The sequence below is a fragment of the Melozone crissalis genome, unplaced genomic scaffold (assembly GCF_028551555.1).
Source record: "Melozone crissalis strain CALT ecotype California unplaced genomic scaffold, PUWL_Pcris_2 ptg000006l_1, whole genome shotgun sequence".
Taxonomy (NCBI): Eukaryota; Metazoa; Chordata; class Aves; order Passeriformes; family Passerellidae; genus Melozone; species Melozone crissalis.
Window position 1 is genome coordinate 55,790,455 of NW_026535784.1, and position 20,617 is coordinate 55,811,071.

General features: G+C 49.5%; 1 protein-coding gene across 1 annotated transcript; it reads right to left on the reverse strand.

The window, feature by feature from the left end:
- Positions 1-474: 474 nt before the first annotated feature.
- On the reverse strand, positions 475-19,388 carry ALPK1 (alpha kinase 1). Its single transcript, XM_054295808.1, has 13 exons — positions 19,271-19,388; positions 15,999-16,153; positions 8,557-8,755; positions 7,632-7,691; positions 6,919-7,005; positions 6,143-6,219; positions 5,102-5,197; positions 4,614-4,718; positions 2,254-4,252; positions 1,856-2,009; positions 1,205-1,367; positions 928-1,114; positions 475-668 (listed from the first exon to the last, which is right to left on the reverse strand). The coding sequence occupies exons 1-13, from the start codon at positions 19,386-19,388 to the stop codon at positions 475-477; spliced, it is 3,594 nt and encodes a 1,197-aa protein (XP_054151783.1).
- Positions 19,389-20,617: the final 1,229 nt, after the last annotated feature.

A 20,617-nucleotide genomic window follows, 5' to 3' on the forward strand; every position in this document is an offset into this window, starting at 1 on the left:
AGACCGAAGGTTTATGCACCATAATAAAGAGATTTAATATTTTTTCCCCCTCTTCCTTCTCCCTCTTTACACCTAGTTCTAATCAGTTGGCCCAGGGATAGGGCATCTTTCCAAACAACTCAGCACAAACATCACCTAGAAAACAATAGCATTGCTAAAACCCTGGGACAAAAGCCTAAAAACCTCTGCTGGCTGCAGAAACAAAAGGGGATGGTTTTGTAAAAGCAAAGTCTGTTGGGGACCCATCTTTTTGTGGAACTTTGATGCTGTGCCCCCTTTCTCATCAAGGAAATCTCCCAAAAGAAAGGATGCCAGTGCCTGGGGGCAGTGGGACATGGGGGCTTTGGAGGGGAAGAGGAGAATAGGAAATGAAGGCAGCTTTTCACTGTCTTGTTGGATGAGTTGCTCCCAAAGATGTCTAGGATAAAACAGTGTCCAGCTCATGGGTTGTTCTGTGGACTGACCTGTACCAGTCTAGGCCAGCAGCTCCACAGAGGGCCTTGTCAAGGACAGGCAGCTACAGATCTCGTTGCACTCCACGTGTTGATCATTAAAAAAGTAGTAAATTCCTTTCTTCCCAAAGTTGGAGCGTGAGTCTTTGCTATTGAGGGAGTGAATTTGGGGGTCTGTGAGGTAGATGAGGCCTTTCCCGTTACCTGTCACCCAACCTGTGGAAGAAATGGTACATCTTGATATCTTGTTTATCTTGACAAACACCACAGCCTTTGTTTTAGCACACTCAGGACTCTTTGCCTGGCATGGCCCTTCCTCTCTTCATGTCACCTCAGTGACTCCCAGTTTCCACCTATGGCAGCAACAGCAGAACCCTATGAGACACACAATGAATTTTAACCAAATAAATACCCCAAAGACACCTGTGGGCCAGCAGCTGAGTGTGAGAGGCATAAACATCACTGTCACACACACCTTGAAGGTCAACGACCACGTCAGTTCCCTTGGAGAACTCGTAGCAGAAGTGGCCGTAAGCCAGACCATACTCCGTGGCCTTGTACTCATTCTTCACCACCTTGGTGTTGTTGGAGAGCTTCACAAACTCCCCCAGGATGTAGGGCTCCACACTCACACATCCTTTTATAATTCTGTCTTCCAGAATCTGAAAGGAGACAGCCCCACTGTTGCTGTAATTGACCCAAGACACCTTTCCTCATCAGGTCCTTGGGATTGCTCAGCAGACAGTTCTTACCAGGAGGACTGCAGAGGGGATGTAAAAGATTTGGGTAGGGACCTTCTGCTCATACAGCCTCTTGTTGAACTCTGTCACGTAGTACTGGGCTGTCATCTGTCGCTCCACGTCACTGAAATGATGGAGGAGTCCTTTTTCCTCTTTGTATTCCTTCCCAACATACCTGGACAAAAGGAGAAGGATCTGGAGAAGTGTTTGTTCTGGGTGCTGTGATACAGAAACATCACTGCAAAGCAGAATGTGTCAGAAGCAAATCCACCTCTGGGTGGTGCTTTTAAAATGGCTGCCATTAAAACTGGGTGGAATTCTTTTCTATCTCACAGATGTGAAAAATTATCCATCAAATCCTGGGATGGGAGTTTGACTCAGAGATATTAAAATATTGCTCTCCATCCATAATAATGAATAAGCTACTCCTAGCAATGATCTGAACTCTGCCATTAGCTCTTAGAAGACAACAGTAAAGCAGCCTTTCCTTCCTGGAAATTAAAAGCTTGAGTTACATGGAGTGGTGGGAAAGACTGCCAAAATGTCCAACACATTTGGACAAAGCCATCAAATATTCCTGCTACAGCAAATCTTACCAGACAGTTTTCATCCATATTTACAAACAAGCAGCATTGATGAACATTTTGTTTCAGAGATCCATACCTTCCCAGGCTTTCTTCTTGGTGCAGGAAGTGTATCCAAAAGGCATTTCTCTGCTTGCCCTCCTTGGCCACGTTCAGGTAGTCCCCAATGAACACAGCTGTCTCCTGGCCTGTCCACAGCCCTGATTTCTTGGAGTATTTCAGAAGAAGGGCAGCTACAAAAAGGAGAACACCACAGATAAAAGGGAGAAATCCACAGGACTGCTCTGAGCCTGTGCTGAGGACTGGCTGTTATTTATGATAAACTTAATGATCATTATCTTAGTCAGATTTCAGGTATGGCATGTGGAATCTAAACTCAAGTAATGGGGTAAAATGCAATAAAAAATTAAATCCTGACTAAAATAATGAGTCAAGCTTGCTCTCTGTGGAGGCACAGGTTGCTGTGTGGGAACTCACAGTATGCTTTGTGAAGCTCTTTGCTCTTAAAGATCCCAGTAGGCATCAGTCTCTGGACAAGCCAGTGATGCTCCACCCCTGCCAGGAGCTGCCTGTAATCATCATCCCTCAGAAAGCGAGCATCCAGGAGCTCTTCCTTCACTCTGCCAGGCATGAAGGCAATGCCACTTCCCCTTGGGACTGAACCTGCAGGGCGGCTCGTGGCCATTAGTGCTGATGTGATCCCTGAACTCAGAGAGGAACTGGACTGTCCCCTGCTGCCCAGCACATCCTGAGACTTCTCTTCATCCTCCTCTGTAGTGGCACAGTCAAAGTGTTTGGTTGTGGGTATCTTTCCCAGGGAGGGCAAAGCTGTTGGCAGACTGGGAGTTGCTCCGTGCTTTGGAGCCAGTGCTGCAGGATAATCCTTTAGCAAGTCTCCCAGGCTGATGAGCTCAAATTCAGGGTCATCCATTGTTTCTGCCTGGGTGTCAACCTGAGGCACCTGCAGAGATCTGTTCCCCAGCCTGGCAGATGTGCTCACCCAGCCAGGCACAGAGGAGTCACTGCCTGTTTTCAGCCCGATGTTTGTTGATGGTGCAGAAGGGCTCCTGTCCTGGGGGGGCTGTGCCTCAAACGAGGGACCCTCGGTGCTGTCTGCAGGTTCTCCCGAGTGGAGACACTCAAAGCGACCGATGCTTCCCTCCCTGCTGCTGTCCTTGGTCCTGCAGCTCAGCTCGGCACAGGAAAAGGACTTCTCCTGCCTTGTAGGAACAGAGTAGGAGATGGAGAGGGAAGGAAACTCATTGTTTGAGCCCTTTGATTTCTCTTTTGAGGAGCTCCTTCCACGGTGCCTTCCCTCCTGCAGCTCTTCTCCGCAGAGAGGCTCCTTCTCCACCATCCTCCCTGATCGAGGGGCACACCCCTCTGAGGAATGCTGAGGAGACCCCCCAGAGCCACGGAGGGGCTCCCGAGGAGCAGGATGCCAGGCTCTGGGAGGTAAGGAGCACAGGGGCATGTCCTGGCCGCTTCCATTGGGCTCTGTGGTGCAGCACTGCTCCTCCACTGAGCCCTTCTGCCCTTGCTGCCCGTCCCTGAGAGACTCTCTGCTGCTATTACAACTCAGCTCCTCCCAGCTGGAAGAGTAACTGCATTTGGACAGCTTGCACCAAGAGTTCTCAGAAGTAGTGCTTTGGCTCCTGTCTTGCCCTCTGCTGAAAACATCTTTTTCACTGTTTATTGTCATTTCTAACGGCTCCATCTCTTCTTCAAAAGAAATTTTCATCACACCAGAGCCAATGTCTTGATTTCTTTTGCCACTGAGTCCCTCTGAGCTGTTTCCTGCTGTTGGTGAGCCCAGGATTTTCACAGCACCACTCCTCTGCTGAGCTGTGTCTTCAGCAGTACACAGGGTGTCCATGGTTTTGGTCTCTGTTCTCAGGGTTGTGATACAAGCTCCCACCTGGATCTCTCCCTGCGTGGTTTTATGAATCCTGCAAGTTTTTTCAAACACTTGGCACACTGACAGGTGGTGCTGGGAATGCTTGGCAAGGATTTTCTCAAAGCTGGCTTCCCCTTGCAGGACAGGTTTTTGTACCGAGCCTTTATAACTGTCTGGGACGTAAGACCTGGCGTCGGAATTGGGGAAGCCTCCCACCCGCAGGCGCCTCTTCACAGCTGCAACCAGAGACATGATCTCTCTGGCAAGCATCCCCTTCTCTTCCTCCTCTGGGAAGGAGGTGCTGTAGGAGTGCAGCTTGCCCAGGGCTTCCCTGCACAGCTGGGTGACCCCATGGAGCTCCTGGCTGTCCCCGTGGAGCCAGCGGTGCACAGTGGCCAGGCAGAAGGAGGCTTTGATGAAACTGTGCAGCTCCTGCCTGCTGGTGATGGCACTCTGCTCCTCCTTGGTGAGCAGCCCCACCTCGAAGGATTCTTTGGCTGCAGACAAGTAGAACTCTCTCTTTTCCGGGGGACAGTCCTTGGAGTGGCTGTAGGACAGCAGACACATCCCACGGATGTTCTGGGAAGGGATCAAAGAGGAATGAGGGAATTAAAAACACGTTTCTTTCCCTGACACAATTTGAAGCAAAGCTCAGATCTAACCCCCTGCTGCTGTGTTTCCTGGAGGAAATAAACTTTCTCTCTTTTTTTTCCTTTAAAATACAGCTGTAGTTCTAGGAGAGGCAGCACTCCCAGGGCTTTAAAGCCTATCCTCACTCTGGGGATAGTTTCCCTCAATGTATACCCCATATAACCAGCCCAACCCTCAACACAGACACTCTGTGTGATGCACTGCTTGAAAGCCATGTCAGAGCCAAACTGAGCAGCCTGGGCTCTTCCCCTGCACAAATCCCCCTTCCAGAGGGAGGAGTAACACTCACCACGGCCGTGAGGACAAACAGGGGGGTGTACTGGCTGTAGGCAGCTGCCAGCTTGCAGGCCTCGGCCGCCGATAACAAGCGGTGGTTGAACTCCTGCAGGAGGCTCTGATGAAAGAAAAAAACCCCAAAAATGAGGTAAAAACCTCAGCTCAAGGACTTTATCTCCAAATATATGGTGCCTGGTAGGCAGGGTCAATCATATCCTAAACAAGAGGCTGGTTTGTTTCTGCAGGACACTTTTTGCTAAGGTTCACCATGGATACAGCAATTTTGACTTCATAAATATTCTAAATATATACACTCTATAACAAATTCTTTATATGTTCTTTTTCCTGAAGCCAGGCATTCTCCCATCTAGGTGCTACTGAGCTCTTTCACTGGGAGCAATGGAAGTTTCTGCAGCCCTCTCAGCATGGGAGAGGAAATGTGTGGGTGAATTTGAGACCACCTGAAGCACACACACACACAAAGCCCAAACCAAGTCTCACCAGGTCAATGTCAGCATTGGTTTTGAAGCGTGCATAATCCTGCTCATCCATGGAAGCAAAGATGTCTGCCATAATACCCAAGGATGTGGCAATTCCCTGAAAGAGAAATTAAAAATTTTCATACTGGGGTTTTCCCCCCCTGTATTTTGAATTTTACTGCTCTGCTGTGTAGAACATGCCAGAAAAACAAGCAAACAAACACACAAACAAGATCCAAAGAGAAGCACGGCTAAGAAATCCAGAGATGCTATCTTGGTATGGTTTTATTAATTTCACTTGCAGGAAGTGCAGTAATCTGGAAGACCGGATGCCACCTAAGGGCCTGCCTGGCCAAGCAATTAAGAAACCCAAGTATGCTTTCACAAAATTCACTGCAGAACCCCCTGCTGCCGCTGAAATGGAGAACACAGAAATGTTCTGAGCTTGAGGTCAAGCTTTAAGACACAGCAGACAAGAGGTGACAAGGTCTGGGATTTTGGGATATCTTGTGCTGGGGTCCAATTACAAATCCTCTGTGAGCATCACCCCGGGACTCACCAGGCTCAGGCTCACATTCCTGTTTAGCTACGGACACATGGTGTGACTGCTGCTCCATCTCCAGTGGGAGGATGAGTGCTGCTCGCCTCACAAACGTGCCAAGGACAGGCAGGGGGTTCTGTGAGGTGCTCAGGTCCTGCAGGGCCAGGGGAATCCATCACCCACCACAAACGTGCTCGGGGGAAAAAAATTCCCTCAAATCCTAAGAAATAGCTAAAATCTGTGGCTGCTCCCTGGAATTAAGCTGTCCTTGTTGGAGGCACCAGAGGCATCCTCAGGGATGGTTTCACTTCAGATGGCTCTGCTTAATGAGGAGTATTGCTTTCATCCCCCTGCAGGAGAGGAAGCGTGGGTGAGGCGGTGCATGCACGCGGAAACAACGCGGAATACAGACTTTGTGCTGCCTGTTAACCCTGCCTCAGGTGTGTCAGAGAGGGAAACAAAAGCTAAGCTGCAGTGCTTCCTGGGCTGGCAGGGAGATGCAGAGTGGAAAGGAGATGCTACCTTTTTATCTGGCTGAGGAAGTTGGAAGTATCCAACGATGGAAGCCCAGACCAGCTCTGCTGCCTCATACCACATCCCTGAAATAAAGCAGAAAACAGGCACTGAGCAGGGGATGCCAGGGATGCATTTCCACAGTTTATTTCACACCTTGGGTCCTCAGGACAGGATAAAACCATGATAAAACCATAAAACCAAGCAAAACATAAAAGCATGTTCTGCTTCAGTGACTCTGATCATTTATGAGTTTCCTTCAGCTTTTGGCTGTGCATGAACACCCATTTTGTCCTCACAAAAGGCTTCAGCTCCACAATCATGGAAGATTTGGGATCTCAAACCAAAAGCACAAAATGAAGGCTGTTGCCTCAAGTGCCAAACCCTGAATACAGAAGCCCATCCTGCTGAAAACCAGAGATTTTCCTGTCTTGAGAGAGGACATTGTTGGGATGTCCCTGTGGTAAAAGTACCACCTGCCTTTGGGAATAGTGAATTTGGGAAAAACATGGAGTGGCACAGGGAAAAAGGGAACATTTCAGATTGTTTCTTGGCTTCAGGTGAGATTAGTAATAAAATGTTAGCTCCTGCAAAATGTTTGCTTGGCACATTGTTCCAGGCCCTTGCTGCAAAGAGATGGGTGTGCAACTCATCCTCTGTGCCTGTTTTATGGGTACAGGGCATTCACCACCAGCCAAAATTCTGACAGGTGCCCAGTGTAACATTTTAAAGGGGAAAAAAAAATCGGGAAACCTTGAGTGGAAGCTTCCAGAAGACAGCCTTACCAAGCTTTTGCAGGATCTGTCCCCTGATTTGCAGGCAGACTGCCTGAACAAGAACCCGATCACTCTCCTCGGCGTATCGCCACGTTCCTGCAGGAGGGGTGGGAAAACTCGGCATAGAATGAAAAATATTCCTGTCACTCTCAGCCTCCAAGGGTTACCTGAATCCCAGCAAACTGCCAGGATTCTCCTCCTTGCATGGAGGCCCTTTCCATAGGAGAATCTCAGCTTCCCAGGGAAAACAGACCAACAGAACCCTGAACTGCCTCAATTTTCAGAGTCGTACAGCAACCTGAACATACCCACTAAAGAAACACTGATAAAACATAAAGAATAAAGTATTTATTTAGTCTGTGAGATCAGTGGGAGTTTAGTCTGTAAGATCAGGCTGAGCACTACTCCAACAATCTGGATTTTTGAGGGGATAGAGTTGACTGAGTTTCCTACATCACTCAGTTCCTTGAAATTTCTCCACAGGTTAAACTTCTCCATTCAGGATATTTTCCAACCCAATTGAAGGTATGTAAGGATGACTGAAAGAAATTTCAAAAATAAAGTAATGTTACCACATTTTAGAAGGGAATGGTGAAGGAAAGTGAAGTGTGATGTAAGGAGTCATTACTGGGGTTGGTTTTGGCTGGTGTAACTGTTAAAATTGGGATCAAGAATCACACCAAAATTGCAAGTATGAAATTGGAAAATAAATTTACACATACCCGTTGCTCCGTTGTCATTAATCAGGCTGCTCAGGATATATTCAGCTTTTAAAAGTTTCCCTGATTGAAAATCAAAGAAAAAACAAAAGATAGAAAATGAACATAAACATGTATTGTGGCATGAGGTGAATAAAACTACTCATCACGTATCACCTGCACATAGAACTGCTGCTGTCCATAGCCAAAAGTGCAGGTGCCCCACATATACATGAATGTTACATGTGGTTGTACAGTAACATGAAATTGTGAATGTATCTTTTTTTATTTTACACATCATACATTCCTGGAAGATTGTTGGGATTCCCAGCTCTTATTCCCACTCCTCAGAAGAAAGTAGTCTAGCCTGCTTCCTTCAGCAGCAATGCTGCTGGATTCTGTCCCAAGGAAACGTGGGCTTTGGAAACCCATTTAAGTCTCTCCATGGAAAGCAGAGCCACAGGAAGATGCATTAAAAATCCTTCAGGTGCTGTCCATGTTACAGGAATGATGGAATTTTACTTTTTTATCCTGGAGGAATTGTAACCTGCATTGTTGGCATAGTCAAGTGGCCCCACTGAAAAACAAAAAGCAGCTGGGACAGTGTAGAGAAAATGCCAGGATTCTAATTTCCTTTTCTCAAGGCCCTTGCTCGGGAGTACAGCAATTCAGATATCCCCGTTTGAAACCAGCAGGGAAGATTTGTTAAGGGACAAAAGCCCCAATTAGTATTTCCCACACCCTTTCACAACTTTCTCTCCCTCTTCTGGCTCCGAAGCCCTCCACGCCGGCCCCTTTGTGCTACCGAGAGGAGCCGGCCCGGGCTCCAGGGGGCCGGCAGCGGGAAGCGTGCTCGCAGAGGCGGCACCGCCAGCGTGTCACGGCACGGAGGGGACCGAGTGTCGCCTCCCGAGCCAGGTGGGGCCGGCAGGGCTGAGGAGAGCGGTACCTGCGTTGACGGCGAGGCGAGCCTGGCGGATGAGCAGCTGCGGGCTGATGGGAGCGCCGGGATGCAGGCGGTGCAGCCCCTTGGCCAGCCGCAGCAGCCGGCTGGAGGCGTCCAGCCAGTACAGGAAGCGGTCCAGCAGGAACACCACGGCCGTGGCCGTGCTGCTGTCCCGGACCACGATGGAGGCCTTCAGAAAAGTCTGGGGAAAAAAAAAATTAAAAAAAAATTCACAGGCAGCCTCAGGAGCTCTGGAAAATGTTCAGCTTCACCAACCCTGTTCCTCACCCCATTTTCATGTTTAGGATAGGGAGGTGCCAGCTGTTTATTCTGTTTGAGTTGTAGATGTAATTGTGGATTTATTATCTTTTTTGATTGCCTGATATTTGGAACTGCAGAATTTGGTGGTCTACTGATGGATTTAAGTCATGCCCAGCAGCAAAGGGGGGAGGTAAGACTGGGAAGGCTGGAAATGGTCACTATGCATTGTCCCACTTGGAGCTCAGGCCACCCACTCCTCTGTACACCACAAACAGGCAAACAGGCCGGGAATCCAAAGCTTTTCCCCTGCAGGCCATCCTTAATGACTCCTAAGTGCCTACGGACTCTCCTGGATGCCCACAGCAGCACTTACACGGGGAATTGTCAGAATTCCTGAGATCCTTGCCGTTAGCAGGACAGGAGGCCAGCAAAGACAGCCACGGGACACGCACAGCCTCATCACAGGTGCAGAATTGGGGACTTTTTTGCCAAAAGACTGTCCCTTCCCATACTGGGCACGGCCTGCTATGGGCATGGCACTTCAGCAAGGCAGATTTGTACAAATTTACTTTTTTTCCTTTTTCTCTTCCCCCCCCCCCCCCCCCCCCCCTTCCCTCAGCCCGAGTTGGATTTTCTAAGAGGATGGCACTTGAAAAGGATTCCTGAAGCTCCGGCAGGCACAGCTTCAGCCAACAATGGAGGAATCCCCCTCTCCAAGCACCTGTAAACTGACACTTCGAACCAGCCATTCCAAATGCTCATCAACGGGCCATATATTTAAGCACAGAGCATCGCCTAATCTATTTTTTTTCCTCCCCTTCTTCCTTTAATAGATCGGAGCACAAAAGCCTGAGAGAGGGTGACCTACCAAACAAAAGGGCCTTTGAGTTCCTAGGAAAAGTAGACTTGGAGGAGGATGGAAGGAATCCAAGTGGCCCTATTATTTCCACTTGCACTAATTAGACATTTTTCTGTCAGCTATTGAGCACTGCTGAGAGGCCAAACTCACTGAATTCATTTCTAAAGTGTTTACAGAAGTTTGCATCTGTTTGTGTCTCTTCAGGAGGAAAATAAGCACTTCAATAGCATTGTGGAAAATCTAAACGAAGCATCCTATTCTGAAGGGCTTGGCAGTCTTGCAGCTGCATAATTTAACTCCCCGCTCAATGCCGAAACCTCTTGTGTCCCTCTCCAAACCCAAATGGACGCAAAATGTAGAAAAGTCAAGCCAGGGGGAGAAACGAGGCTATTTTTTTCCCTATTTTTTTTTTGGGAGGCATGCTGTGTGGCACACAGCGCCACGGCTCCGTGTCAGCGATGTCCCCTCCCCGCGCCGAGCGGGACAGCGAGGAGCGAAGCCCCGCTCCTTTCATTGCCTGCCAGCTCGTGTGGCTGCGGAATTCCTCAGCACCTCCAGCGCACCTCCGGCCGGGACAGCAGCTCCCAGAGCCTGGGAAACGCCTCTGGCTCCCGGGATGCCTCAGCCTGCTCCATCCCAAGCAGAAGCGGGCAGATTTACTCACTTTCTCTGTCGCTTTAGATAAAGAGAGAGGGAGGGGGGAAAGAGCGAGGTACGCTCGCACTTTGTTTTCACATCTGTGCCCGCGACGTGAAATGGATCTGCCTAATTGAGTTTATGGCACAAAGGGAAGCTGGCCGCGGCTGGGAAGTGGAATCAGGTGGCGGGGGAATTAAATTTGCTCCAGATTTCTATACAGGGACCATTGGGGGAAATGCAAAGCAGCCTTTAGCGAGGGGCTTTCTCCTTGATGGCGCTGAGCGGGAGGGTGTGCGGCTCGCACGGCTCCTCCTGAAGTTTGGGTCCCGGCTTTGGGTTCAAAGCCACGACGCCTCCTCCGCATTGACAATGGGGGCCGCTCCCAAGAGAGGGGAGAAGCTCAGAACCGGGGCCATCTGGCACTAGGACGGGCAGGAAAGCGTCAAAGGGAAATTATTGGTGCATAGTAAATGAGGATGAGGAGGAGGGGAAGGAAATAGGGGGAAATCTTTATGTGGCAGCTGATGTAAGAGGAATTACAAGCCCAAATAAATGAAATATTGATTTAATCCACTCTCTCGGCCCTCTTTATAAAGCCAAGATCCCAGAGGCAAGCCCTCCTCCATAGCCTGCGGGCTCAGGAGGATCCCCTTTGGAAAAACGCCTCTACAAACAGCGTGATTAAAAGCAGGGGAAAGAAAGATCGAATTTTCAGCATCCTCACATTTTTGTGGGTGCTCTGGACTCCTGTGTTTGCTGATACCCACTCGTCTCAGACCAGTTCAGTCCTAGTTCCACTTGTGACGGCAGCCAAGCTTTAAAACCTTTTTTAAAAGCCACAAAACTGAGAGCGGCCAGCAAAGAATTTCTAATTCCGTGCACAAGGCAGGAGAGTGAGAGGCACACACGTACTTCCAGGTGCTTCAGTCCTCTCCCAGGAGCTGCTCCTAGTTAGCACTCCACTGAACCCTAACAAATTGCCCGGTTTTCTTTCCCCTGTCAGATTAAACACAGAGTCACAGCGCCGATGGATGGGGCTGGAGCCGTTCCCCCTCTTACCCCGTCCTTGCCAGAGACCAAAGCTGCTGTCACCGAGTGGGACTGCTCTATCAATCCCTGCCTTTCAGCTGGCAATCAGGGCCCTCTCCACAAGCAGCAGGGAATTAAGCCTCCCACCAGGCCGAGGATGGCAGGAGAAAGCGTGGCTGGAGGTGCAGGCTGACACACGGGACAGCCACACACTGGATTGCTGCAGACTGAAGAGTCCAGGCAGCTCCTGGACACTTCCCTCTTGGCTCAGAGTAGAGCAGAATTCTGCCCTGCCCTGAACCTGGTAATTATCTCAATATTATTCATCCTGCAGGCAGAGGGGAGTTGGGAATTCGAAGGCAGCAGCATTAGGTCCATTAGGGGCAGTTCAAAACACCACAGACTGGGGCAGCTTTTACAACCAACTTTACCTCGCTTCAAGACTGGGAATAACTCCTGATTCCCTCAGGGAAAAAGAACAGCAGCATCTTGTGATGAGGACAGAAGGAGAACTCTTAAAGTGCCCAGGGAACTGCTTGAAGGGGTGTTCCTTTGGGCCTCAGATCCAACAGAGCAGCAGGGATTTGGGGGACCACGGTGACATGCAGGGTTCCTGCTCTTGATTAGTACCAAAGATACAGAGGTGCCACAATCGTTTTGTGGCCCTGGTTTGTTCTGGACCACTTATAAACTATTGTGGCACATTAAAAGGAGATATTTTAATACTTAAATACAGCAACACAAGAGACAGAACCCCTCTGAGGGAGCAACTGCAAGACCATTATCAACATCTTAAAATATGAGAAACTTCCCTGCATCAAAAGCATTCCTCTTCCCTCAAAACATCGATCCACTTGTGGAAACACATTTAAAGTTGTAAATATTCCAAAAAGCTGCCTCTGGCAGGAGTAAATCCTACCCATGAGCAAAGTGAAGTGATATCCCTACACAAACTCAGGATCCAGCTTCCCTTTTTTTAAAAAAAATTATGGTCTACACAAATTCTGCTGTAGTTTTGCCACACAGGAAACAGAAGGCAGAGTGCTCTGCAGCACCATGGCAGTCACTCCCGGGAGCTGAAGCTCTCCTGCCTGCACCTCATCTCTGACACTTCTCCCTTACAAAGCCCCTGGGAGGCTGGGGTGCCACGATTCCCGATTCCCGGCTGGAATTCATCCCTCACATCACTCTCCGTTTCACTGGGATCACCCAAGAAGAGCTCTAAAGGAGGCAGGTAGCAAAAGGTCAGCCTCAACCACCGAGATCCCAGGGCTACGATTTAGGGCTTTAATTCTCCTGTTACCACACCCACTGTTAGGAGGAGGAGAAAACGAAATCCTCAGCCCCCAGCTTTAGTTATTTTTCCAAAGGCTCTCAGCTCCTCAGTGCCACACACACACCCACAGTTAGGGCACAGTCCCTTGGAATGGGCTCCCTAATGGCAATCCATCAGCACCTAATTAGCCAAGGGCTGCAGGGCCTTATTTTCCACTCTTCTCAATATTCCCATTGAATCCCAGGAGATCCTAGTGCCAGCAGGGCCAGGATCCGAGCTCCCCCACCCACACAGCAGGGAGCATGGAGCCAGCCTGCACAGCTCCCTGCAGAAGGACCAGAGCAGCCCCACTCCTGAAGGCTTTTCCTTTTGCATTCCCATCGTGCCCATCCCAGCAGATCCTGCTCCATGACTGGAGGCAGGAATTACTGATAGGTGTGATAAGAATGAAGCAAAGCCCACATCACCACTATGGGTTTGCAAACGGGCAAAAAGAACCAAAAAGGAAGAAAAAATCCCTTAAAATATTAATGTAGCATGAATCATCCCACTGTGTGTGCAGAGAATCATCCTTCAGCTGAAGGCACAGCAGGTTTTGGGATCAAAGCTTCTGTGGACATGGACATGTTGCCCTCTATTGGCTGCTCACCGAGCATTAGGCTAATTCCATCTCTTGGGAAAGCAAAGATCTGCAGGAAGGGGAGCCCTGGCAGCCTCCCTTAGGGATCTGCAGCCCCATTTCGAACCCCACAGCACACCTGGTATTCAGGGAGGAAAAATAATCCCTCCTTCTTGATCCCTGCCAGTAAGGACGCTGTGACAATTCTGACTTTGCTTTGCCTTGTTAAAAATATAAAATCCCAGTGTTTCCCAGTTTTGGCTTTGGATGGAGATGCTGGCTATCACCTTTTGGGCCTTAGATTCCCACCACGGGGGCTGAGGGAAGGGCTTGGTTTGCTGGCTGGAACCTGATAAGAAAACGTGGAAAACCTCAGCATGTTGAGCTTGTCTAACTGCTGTGGCCTTTGGGTGGTGAATCCCGGCAGGAAAAAGGGAAAAAAAAAAAAGCCTAAAATTCAAACCTTCAGTGCACCTTCTCTGGGATGCAGAGGGGCGCTGAGCACCCCCCAGCAAAGAGGAAGGAGAAGAAGGTGGCTCTGCCTTCCTGAGGAGCCGGCAAGGCGGGTCCCACTTGTTTTAAAAGCTGGAGAAGGCCGAGGCAAAGCCTTGAAGCCGCAGCCTAATCCTCTTACTCCCTGCGCCGGTCTCATGGAGCTTTTGAGCCCGCTCCCAGAGCCAGCCGTCCTCGGGAGAGCGGCGCGGGCAGCGCTGCCGGCTCCAGCGCCGCCAGTGTGTTATGGTAATGAAGCGCCTTCCATTCACCCATCTCAAAGCACTTCTTAAATGTAATGAATCACGGTTTATGAACTTATTCTAAGCATGGCAAATTAAAATAAACAGAGAGGGAAAAATTTTAAAGGGTTTTTTTTCTTTTCTTTTTCCGAACAATAAATCGATAAAGGCTAAATTTTTTTTTGTGTCCCCTGGGGAATTAAATTATCCTTCTGTCCCTCATGCCAAAAAATAAAAAAAAAAAAAAAAAAAAAAAAAAAAAAGAAGAAGAAAAAAAAGTTGCTCAGACTTTTATCTTTCCTCATCACACTGTAATCACTTCTCTTCAGCCTCATTTCCCCCCCAGCTTTTTATTCAAAGAACTGAGGCAGCCTTTGCTCTGCCTTGAAATTTTATTTAAAATAAAAAAGAGGGGGGAGAAGAAATGGATGAAGGGGGAAAAAAAATCCCTTTTCCTGACTAATACTAATAATACAGGTCAAAATGTCAGTCTATCAACAATTAAATGGAAAACAAAAAAGGTTTTCCCTTTTTCCCATGGTACAATGGCGCTGGAATATAAATTACCGATGAAGATGAAATAATACTTCAAAGCACATGGGCAAAGGCAGCACAACGTTTACAAAGTATTTTCCACCACAGGATGAAACACTGGAGACAACGGCAGCCAATGGACTTCAGGGGGTGTGGGTGAATAGCCCAAAACTAGCACGGAGGAGGATTTGAGGTCCCTATAGTCCCTGACCCCACGATAGGCTTTGTTTAACAAGGGCAGCTGCAGTTATCAACAGATGTTTCAGCAATAAATAATTGGTATCATCCCAGAAAAGACCCATCTACCTGGGGAGAGGGCATAATGCAGCAAACACTGCCCCACTATTAGAGCCACATTAATCTCCCATCTAGCCAGGTCTCTCGGGGAGCTGGCTGCAGGTGTTTATCCCGGGAGGGAGCTCACAAACGCTCCCAAGTTACAGGGAGCTGAGCTGGGATTGTAAAGGAGGTCAACCTCCGCCATAAATTTCTGTCTGAGGCCACACACACCAAAGGGAGGGAGAAAACAAATACCCGAGAGCGAGCAGCCACTCCCCGCCCTCCCTCCCGGGGGAAATCCAGGAGCCCCGCCAGGACCTGAGGATGCTGGGGCTGCCACTTCCCAGCCCCGCAGTGCCTTTGCTGAGCTTCTCACTGCTCCACAAGGAATCAAAGCTGTTCCAAGAAAAGCTGCTGGCCTCACTGCGGTAGGACTCTCTGGGGCAGGTGAGACCTCCTGGCCACCTTGGAGTTTAACAACGGGCAGGAATGGGATGGTGCTGGCTTCAGGAACAAAAAACACCCCCTACAAAATTCACCACCTCACCTTTATTCCTGTTCCAGCAAAGGGATGGCCGTTAGCCCAGACATTGCACTTACCATGGGAAAAAGGTGTCCTCTATTTGCCGCATGCCTGACGTGCCTCCAGGAAAATCAGAAAAGCAATTTCTTGCTACTTTCTAATCTTTGAGCTCAAACTCATCACCTTAAGGGATGGGATCCCCCAAGGACCCTTGGGATTCTGCCGCTCCTTACACAGGAGGAATTTCTCACAGGAGAAATAACATTTCTCCTTGCCTATCCTGCCTAGGTTTTGGCCAGCTTTGGTCCTCAAAGGGATTCTGCAAGGCAATCCCTTAATGACTCCTAAGTGCCTACGGACTCTCCTGGATGCCCACAGCAGCACTTACATGGGGAATTGTCAGAATTCCTTGGAATTTTATTTTTCCAATTTTATTGGAAGAAGAGCGGGTGAGGAGTTGTGCAAGCCCTGCTAAAGCAGGTGATCCTCACAACCAACTTGCAGAGCAGAATTAAACAAAGCGCAGCATTCTTGTCAAATTAGTGAGTTTTTTAAAAAAACACTACGTGAACATTTTAGTGTTATTATAATGACAGCTCTTCAGGGAAGAGGGAAGCATCACCTTAGTGGAGACAGACCCAGAAGTGCCCTGTGAAAGCCCCCGAGCACCACAGCTGTGTTGAACTTCATACCAGCAAGTCAGGCAGCCTGGCGCTGATCATATCTTGCAGGTTTGTTTTGTCTTCTGGGCCCAGCTCTTGTTTGTACTGCCATCTCTCCGGCACAAAGGGCCACTTCATTTCCTTTGCCTCCTCCAGCAGGCTCCTCAGCTCCTCAGGAAGCAGAGCTGAAAGGGTCAAAGAGCAGGTGAGGCTATTGCAGCAGGTTCAGCCACGGCAGCCCCTCCAAAAGGCTTCTCCCAGTTGCTCCCAAGGGCTCTCAGCCTGGTGGGGAGGGCAGGGGAGCTGGCCTGCGCTTGGTTCCCCTTGGCTGCACTGCCCTCCAGGGAAATGGGAGCCTCCAGCCATTAAAAAGGCTTTTAGCAGGAAGTCCTGCCGGCTGGTGGCTGTCTGGGCGTGAAGAGCTGCTCCGAAGGAGGCAGGAGGGAACCTGTTCCCCTGTGTGAGCAGAGAACAATGGGGTCAATGGCACAGAAGATCTGTCCCCGTTGTTCAGGTGAGATCTGTCCCCCTTGCTCAGGTGACAGTTGCAGAGCCATCCTGGAAAGCCACTTCCAAACTGGGAGATAAACCTGGACCGTAGATGGCAACCAGACAGAAATCTAAAGGGTTATAATGAATATTAAGCACAAGCTCTTGGGCAGTTTGTCCCTCCCTGCTCCCTCTCCATACTGGTCCTAAGCCACTCCATCAGCTTTGGGTGGATCTCCAACCTGATCCAACTAAGGAAGCAACTGCTAGGAGCACAGAGCCAGAGATTTGGGCTTGGATCTGTCCCTTCCTTTCAGCCACAGCCCATTTTCCTTTCCCATTTCATTTTCCTTGCAGCAGGGGTGATATGGATGTGCTGTGCTGTGCTTACCACTCGGCTGGGCAGCCTCTCTGGCCAATAAAAGTGGATTAACAAAGATTATTGACCAGATGGGGTTAATGGTGATCATCAGCTGCAGATCCGGCCCCTTCTGGCCATTAATCCCCCAAAAAAACCCTGCTCAGAGAGCATCGCTGCTTTAGCGAGGCAACACAATAAATGCATTGCTACAGATTTTTTAATCAATCCTTTATGCAGGGACTGTAGAAAATGAACTTCATCAAAAGGATATTACAGGCTTGGGCTGCAGCACATTCACAGGTATGGCTTTCCTGGGAAGAAACAGCAAGTTGGACATTCATGGCCCACCCCCAAAAAGTCAAGTTTACAATCTTCCTGCTTTTTCCAGCCCATGTTTTCTCACTTGTTGCCATCCCAAGGAAATGCGAGGTTTGGAAATCTTCCTGTTACACATCCTGGCTTAAAGTAAAACCCATTTCCTTATCCTCCTGAAGTGGTGCCTAAGGGGCTCAGCCCTGAACGCTGAGGCAAGGTGGCCAAGTGCCAGGGCTGATGGGGAGAAGAGGCCCTGCTCCCACCCTCACACTGGAAAATCAGTGCAGGAGCAGAAATATCCATCTCAGCACGGGGATATTCACCTCATCACAAGGAACAAATTGTTGGACAGAAGGACTTATCTCCCATGTAGAAGGGACTGAACTGCGTGAGTCTTTTCCCAAGGAAGATCCAGCTCCAAGGACAAGAGTTTGCCCTCATAATAGAGAGCTGTTCTCACTGCTGGCAATTTAAACTCATTCATTAACCAAGGCTGAATGGTCACAGAAGTGGACTGCAACGATTTCTAGCCTAAAGAAGAAATAACGAAAAGATCCAGACCCACCCAACACCCGTTCTGCCCTCTAAAGTGAGACCAAGATGTGCTCCTCCTCTCCCCACCATTTTTCCAAATTTGGCCTTCAGTCCTTCCTGCCGCAGGTCTGGGAAAGCCGGAGGGGACGGGAACAAAGGCAGCCCCAGGAGGAGAGGGGGGCCAGGAAAGCCCCTCGGCCCCAGCGCAGGGAGGGTCCCCCGAAGCCGAGAGCCGCCGAGCCCCAGCAGTTATTAATGTCGCTGTCACCACCCCGCTGCTGGGTATTTTCCTTCCAGCTGATGGGAACACGGCCCTGGAAAAGCCCGAGCAGCACTCGAGGCTCTGATGGCCCATTTCCTGAAGCAGTTTACCTGAAGGACCGTGTCCAATCGAGTGATTATAAGGGCACTGATTCACCTTATCTGGAACTAAACTGATTATTTCTCATACTTTGTGGTATTTAATAGCAGAAAAGGAGGGAGGAGGAGGAGGGGGGGAAAAAAAAGCGCTACCTGATTAGGGGTTCAAGAGCCTATTCTGTGGAGCCACAATAAAACTTAAAAGAATTTGCGACGAGGAAACAAAGTGCCCTTTGTTGGAAACAAAAGAAGAGGAGAGAAAAATCTTCCAGTATCCATAACAGAAACCTCCACGCCACCCTCCAGCGCAAACAGACTTAGGTGCTTCAGGAAAAGGCAGCTGACCTCCCAGCAAGAACAAGGATGGTCGGAAAAACATCTTCTCAACGGCTCCGCGCCCCGGGACAAACAAAGGGCTTTGAGGATCACATTAACGTTCGGGCCGAGCCACTCAAGCACGGCGAAAACGAAACATTATTAACACCGAACTGGGGAACGGGCAGCGCCGCAGATGCGGCACGCAAAGGGAAACCTTAATGCCGCTGGAGTGCAGAAATGATAAATCCTCCCTTCGCGGCCGTACCAAAATTGCTGCTGGTTTTCAAAAGCAGGTAACGCCAGCATTGAAACAAATGAGGAGTCCTTTTATTATTTATTTAGCTCTCGCTAAACGCTGCTCATGGATTTTCCTTTCAAGAGGCATATTGCAAAGGGTTTTTCTTTTAGGTGGTTTTTTGGTTTTGGTTTTTTTTTTTTTTTTTTTTTTTTTCCCCTTGGACACCACTTATAGAGGTCACACACATTTTACAAGATAAAGACTCGGGCAATGAGCTCTTTAATATATGAGGAGAAACTGACAAACACAGAGGGCCCTCCCCCAGTTCCTATGAAAGGAGAGGAAATATGTGCCCTTATTCAGAAGTTGCATCCTTTTTTTTTTTCCTTTCTGTCTCTCTCTCTCTCTCTCTCTTTTTTTTTTTTTTTTAATAACTGAAATTTATGTGCATCAGCAAACTTTTGGTCATTGTTCTTCCCAAACTAAACTGTTCCTTACAGCCTCATGTTTACTGAAGCCTAAAATTAGAACTGACAGCAATTCACTGCAACAAAGTGCACTTCTTTCCCTGCCTGCATCCCATTCACGGCCCCGAAATCCAGGCATCTCTTGACACTCACGGAGACGAAAAATAGGGCAGGGCTGAGCGCCGGCGGGGCGCTGCCGCCTCCCCTGGAGAGAGCTCACCTTGGCACCGCCGGTATTCCCGCTGCTCCGCCTCTCCCGGAGCCCGGGGCAGCAGCTCGGTGTCCAGGGCCCGCTGGCACTGCTGCAGCAGCGCGGCCACGGCGCTCTGCCCGCTCATGAACGCCCCGGCCCCGCGGTGATCAACTGCCCAGGAGATCCCCGCGAAAAGGATCCCTTCGAGGCCGAGGTACCTGGCAGACAAAGGAGGGGGAAAATTATTAACTAAGGCAACATCAAATATCCGAAAGGCTCAAGCAGGGGGAGATAATAGGGGGAAATCGAGGAAAATACGTGGCAGGCCCAGAGGACTTTATTAGAGGAGTGTGTGAGATCACTGCAGGCTCCCGGGGACAGTGTGAGGGGAGCATCTCTGAGGGCCAGGGAGAGAGGATGGACTCGTCAGTGGAGCCATGACGGGCTCGTCAGTGAAACAATGACATCCCGAGCAGGGAAGTGACTGGCGGGGCTGTGCCAAAGCCCTCTGCACCTGGGAGGCTCGGGCTAACCGGGATGGAGTGGCAGAAAGGAGCTGTGTGCATTCCCCAGACCATAGAGATCTTCTCTTTCACCGTGGGATGCCACCCCGCGGGTGAATGTTCTCCTCCAGGTGCTTAGGACGTTGCCAGCGGTGATGCAGGAAATCCCCACCATTCCCATGACAGGTATCTGCCTCTGTACCTGCCAGAATGCTCAGGCAGCTTTCAAAAATTAAGCACAAGATAAAGACTTAGGGTTTGGGGTTTTTCCCCCATCGATTTATAAAACTGTTCCTGCAGCCTGAAGCAATACAGTCAGGAGCAGCCTCAGTGAAAATACAACTAAAACTGGGAAAACACTATGGCAGTGAAGGGGGGAGTGCAAAGGACAACACACACACACAGGCACAATTTGCTCTGCTGGCTGGAAACCACTCACATTTCAGCAGCTAAAATGTTTCCAGGCAGTTTTTTTCCCCTTTCTGCTGTGGCTCTGGGATGGCTGGATGCTGGAGCTGGTGGCAGATAGGCCGTGCTCTCAAGGGCACTGAGCAGGAGCAAGCTGCCAGACTGAAAAGCAGAGGGCAAAAGAGAGGCACTCATGCGAAAGCAGAGAGGATCAGAGAGCCTGCCGTGGAGGGCAGGTGGAGCGGGGCAAACCATGGGATTCAGAGCAAAGAGCCTGGAGGCAGGAGCTCCTCACTGGGGCTCTGACTGCCTCTGCAGATGCAAATGTCACAGAAAGAAGGATTTTAAAAAGTAGCTGTGAAAGGGAGACCAAGGGAAGGAGCACGAGCACCTAAGAGAAGCTGGGGAGCAAGTAAGAGATCAGCCAGAGGCAGAGCCATGGATAGAAGCAGAAGGAAAACCT

What these genes read in the sequence shown, in the direction of transcription:
- ALPK1 (XM_054295808.1), bottom strand. Translation starts at nt 19,388, where the DNA reads ATGAGCGGGCAGAGCGCCGTGGCCGCGCTGCTGCAGCAGTGCCAGCGG. An exon ending in GGAATACCGGCGGTGCCAAG is followed by an intron (nt 16,154 to 19,270) that starts GTGAGCTCTCTC and finishes TGACCCTTTCAG; the next exon opens with CTCTGCTTCCTGAGGAGCTG. An exon ending in CGTGGTCGTTGACCTTCAAG is followed by an intron (nt 669 to 927) that starts GTGTGTGTGACA and finishes TTTCTTCCACAG; the next exon opens with GTTGGGTGACAGGTAACGGG.